This window comes from Adiantum capillus-veneris, chromosome 3 (genome assembly GCF_014529385.1).
Source record: "Adiantum capillus-veneris isolate H3 chromosome 3, ASM1452938v2, whole genome shotgun sequence".
Classification (NCBI taxonomy): domain Eukaryota; kingdom Viridiplantae; phylum Streptophyta; class Polypodiopsida; order Polypodiales; family Pteridaceae; genus Adiantum; species Adiantum capillus-veneris.
The window spans coordinates 3,323,348-3,328,218 of NC_140933.1; the positions used below are offsets into that span (position 1 = coordinate 3,323,348).

The 4,871-nt window shown below is 41.6% G+C and overlaps 1 protein-coding gene across 1 annotated transcript; it reads left to right on the top strand.

Moving 5' to 3' along the window:
• Positions 1-303: 303 nt before the first annotated feature.
• LOC147460432 (taxadien-5-alpha-ol O-acetyltransferase-like) lies at positions 304-3,257 on the top strand. Its single transcript, XM_086507635.1, has 3 exons — positions 304-875; positions 1,734-2,263; positions 2,638-3,257. The coding sequence occupies exons 1-3, from the start codon at positions 441-443 to the stop codon at positions 3,122-3,124; spliced, it is 1,452 nt and encodes a 483-aa protein (XP_086363761.1). The 5' UTR covers positions 304-440; the 3' UTR covers positions 3,125-3,257.
• Positions 3,258-4,871: the final 1,614 nt, after the last annotated feature.

Genomic DNA, 4,871 nt, shown 5'->3' on the forward strand with positions numbered 1-4,871 from the left:
ATTGGTGAAAGGATAAAGTAAACTTTAGGCTTCCTCGTTGCACGCGTAATTCACCCACACACTTTGCATAGTTGACAAAGAGGATTATTAAATCGGGATTATTATTGATCTGTTGCCAATTAACCCATTGAGAGGTGTGTGTCACGTATAGAGAGCGATAGAGTGAGATTCGAAGCTTGTCTTAGTGGGCACTCTTCGAAAGGCATCGCTTGCAAAAAGATCGGGGGCTTTTACTGCCGCACAGGCCCAGGCATTGCGTATGGCTGCGACGGCAGAGAGAGAGAGAGGGAGAGAGAGGGTTTGCTGTGAAAGCAAAGGCGCGCTTATATATTCTCTCTCCCTCTCTCTCTCTCTCTGTGTGTGTGTGTGTGTGTGTGTGTGTGTGTGTGTGTGTCGTTTATACAGAAGGGCTCCCACCCTTGTGTCTGCTGCCAAGAGCTATGGAGATGAAATCCGTGCCCATGCTCGTCCCTCCTTCCAAACCCACCCCCTTTGAAACCATCCCTTTCACCCGTGGTAGTGTTATGGCCGGCCTCAACACCTTGACCACCTCCCATGTCCTCATCTTCAAGCCCGACAAGGACTTGGGCGGTGCTCGCCCCGCCGACATTGTCCGCTCCGGCCTCTCCCAAGTCTTGGTCCCCTACTACCCTTTGGCTGGCCGCATCGTCGAGAATGAGACCGGTTGGGAGGTGCAATGTGACGGCCAAGGTGCCGTCTACATTGTCACCACTGTCCCCGATTTTGAAGAGATCGTTGTCCAACCAAGTCACATGGACATTGCGACCTCCTTTGAGCCTGAAACTGTCATTGTGCACCCCTCTCGTTCCCCATTGCCGGCCGCCCCTGCTCATTCTCCGACACTTGTCGTTCAGGTACGATCGGATCTACATTTTGTGTTTCATGTGGCCCCCAAATTGGGACTTTGAGCGACACCTCCTACACATGCATGGCTTAAGTTACAAATTCCTATATATAAACCCTCCATATCATGTGTGTTCAAAGCTTAATTATATAATCCCTAATCAATATTTTTTTTTTTGTGTCTGTGAATAATCCACACCCTTTTCCTATTCAATCTGTGTAAAAAACCACCACCCTTTTGTATGTTTAAAATGCATGGTTAAGAAACCCTTTATGTTGTTCTCACGTGCTATATCTATACATTTAGGAGAGACCGTCCCCAAACTTACAAGAGTTGCATGCACTAGCTTTTCAAGGTAATGCATGCATATTCTATGTAGCATTACCATTCGCATTGTAATGACAAAGGGTAGAACATGGTATTTGTTTCTTAAGTCGCAAATATAATTTTGAATATGACACTTCAAATGGTCATTAGGAGTATTAATCCTTATCCATGCTATTATTATCATACTAGGGCAAGGGTTTTACAAATTCGATTGATAGACAATGTGCCATCAAACATATTAGTTATCTTCATGCTTCAATGTTTAATATCATCTAAGCTCAACAAATTACTGTCGCGTTGAACATTTTTGGCTTTCTAAAACAATCCATAGAGAAGAAGTGAGATAGATAGACATTTGACAAAATTCTAACTAGCAGACCTACCTTGGCATGTGAAGCATGGAAGTTTCTTTGTTTTGTTTGGTTTAGAGTGCAACAGACTCTCTTAGATATTTAATGTGCCATTTGACTTTCTCTGTTTTAGAATCCCTACACGAGTCCTCACCTTGTTTTCTAGTTGTCTTATGGCTTTGCATCTATAGGTAACCGAAGTTGAAACCGGGGGCTTCATCTTGAGTATCAAATTATACAAGGGGATTTGTGATGCTGCCGGCTTCATACATTTTCTTTGTGGTTGGGCTGAGATGGCAAGAGGGAAGCCACATGTGTCTGTGTTACCTATATGGGGTGATAAGACAAGGCACAAGGATTCCTTTTCTGATACCCTTGATATTGATAAGAGTTCAAGATATCAAACCTCCCTACCCATCAACCCTATTGCTATTGATGAAAATACAAGGCACCAAGTTCATTTACCTAATTTGGAAAAGCAAGCTACTAAGTTAATTGAAGAAGGACAAGGCACATTCTCTTGTCAACATCATAGCAAAATCTATAAAGCACCCATAACAGAGAAAGTCAAGGTGGACATTCCCTTTGAAGTGATCAAGGCACACACAGAGTGGATGCTTGTGGAAGAAAGGATCTCGTGCACAGCCTTACAAATCCTTATGGCACACGTGTGGCGTGAGAGGACGAGAGCCTTGCACATTCCTAGCAATGTTGAAACCAGGTATATCTTTTCATGAATGCTGGAGTATTAATAATCCTCTCCGGTTAACTCTCTAGATATGGCACACATTTTGAAAAGCGACCACCTCAGGGGTCATTTTGAATATTAAATCCCTTTGTTTTTGTTTTTTTTTTATAAATGGTCTAGATCGAGTGTCGACCACTCTATAGTGTATGATATAACTCCCCTCTCATGATGTATAGCTCTCATGCTATTGTTTTCTTACATTTTCCATTTGGATGGATGCGATCTCAAAGTGGTTACTGATCCTAGGACAAACACTAGGCATGCACTAATCAATGCTAAAGAATATTTGTTTGCAACCTTCTTGTGTATAATTTTAAGGTTAAAATATAGTTAACATCAAATGGCAGGTTGTTTTTTATGTCCAAAGCTGAGCAACACCATCCCATTGCTTTCTATGGCTCCTTTGCATTCAATTGCCAAGCAAAAGCAAGGGCCGAGGACTTGATGGACATGCCCCTTGTTTACACATTGCAACTCATTCAAGAAGCGGAGGCAAACCTAGAGTTCAACTTCACAACCTGCACAAATGAGTTCAAGCAAGTGCATTGCTCGTGCGGGTTTGTACCTATGGAAGTCCTATTGTTTACAAGCCTTCCCACCACCAATGTGGACACTCATCTTGACTTTGGGGCCCTTGGCAAGCCCCTAACCTCTTCCTTAGATGACATCCATTTTCCCTCAAACGTTAACATAGCTGCCATTGTTCCCTCATCCCATGCCTATGAATCCAATGTCCACATTGTAATGAATAATGTTCCTTTTGTCCATGTCAATGATCTTCTCACTCTCCTCTGTTCCATGCCTCTTTATGCACCCAAGGGTAGCAAAATGTAGAATGGCTAAAGTTACTATTTGCAAAAATTTCCTCCATCACATCCAAATTATGATAAAAATATTTGAGACCCAATGTGTACACCTACCGCAAGAAAATTGATGAAAGGAGGATTACACTCTTTTATGGCTAAAAGGATGTCTGTGACCCTTAATTTTGTAACTTATAAATTGGTTTGCTTCATATTAGTGTCTAAGTTGGTCTGTTTATTGTTGACCTTAGATTTGGTTGTTTCTTTTGACAAGTATGTGACCACGATTTTGAAAAAAATCCCATTAATGAGAATGTAGCAATATCCTACCGCAAGCTTTGAGTCAAAGTAAAGGAGATCCATGGCGGCAAAAACAGATCGTGGGAGGGAGCTGAGGAAGCATGCAAGAAGGAGAGCCATGGATGCAGGCCACGACGAAAACAGGTTGCGGGCTGAGGAGGCAGCAAGCTCGCCTGACGATGCTGCTAGAGGTTGGCGAATAAGAAGCACGCGAGAGGTGTCCTGCGAGGTGCTCGAGGCGTGCAAACAATCTTTTATTTGAAATTTACAGATCGCGATCTCTGCTACATCACATGTTAGCTCAATCGGTTACATGAGCTACTCTACATGAGTTGAGATATGGGTTCGCTTTTGAACTCTGTTCATTTTTGAAATGCTCACGTTAGAATCAGAATGTAGGCTAAGGTGAGAGGATGGAATCTGAGATCTTGCTCCATTAGAAGATGTAGCTAGAACCTCCTAGATTGTGATCTTTGTGCAGATGTTGGATCATTGAGTTCAAAGAATGTAAGAGGGATTTTTAGCCTATATTATGAGAGAAGTGAAAGATGAGAGTAGCTATGGTGACTATATCATGAAGTTTTCTAGAGTGACTATCCCAAACGTGAGAGTAGCTACATTGACAATATGATATAGTTTTCTACTGTTCAAAATAAAGATGATTGGGTACATTCAAGATGTAATTGAAGCTTTAGAATTTGTAAGCTAGTAGCTTATGGATGAGGATGATAAAGAATAGGAGGGCTCCTAGGGATTGAACATAGGGTCAAATCATGTATAGGTGGTACCACTTTTTGCACCTTTTGGTGATACCATCAATAGCCCCTAAAAGGAGGGAGCTTTATTGTTTTTCAAATGTGGGAAAGGGAGAGAGGAGGAACTCATCATTTCTCTACACCTTTCTCTGCATCTTTCTTTACACCATATCTAACTCATCATCTTCCCCATATCCAAACTCTGACCATGAACCCTACTAAGAGAGGTATCTATCATCTCCATGCTGAATTGGAAGATGAATATTTTCCTCTAAAAAAGGATTAGCTTTTGTGAAGCTCCTGCTTCTCCCGTAGAAGCATTGAGATTAGAAAAAAAGAAGCACATTGACCTATGGAAGGATGATAGATTGTATCCCATAGACCCCATCACCAAATGCACCCCACCATTTTTCAACTACTCTTCATTGATGAAATTTGTAAGAGATGGTATGAAAGGGCTACTCTTGCAACAGAGAGGGACATTCTTAAACTAGAGTACCATTTGCTACTACACTCGAAGGAATCTCTTAATCATCAATGCTTCAAGAAAGTAAGGAGAAGGTAAAGAACCTACAATCTTTACTGAATACAATCAAAAGAAAGATCACAGAGCTTGGGCTTTTAGACAAGGACAAAGGAAGTTGAAGAATATCGAGAGTCTCAAGCGAGGAGGTGAAGACAGCAATAGAGGAATCAAGCAGTAAGTAATTTTTTTTTTTTTCA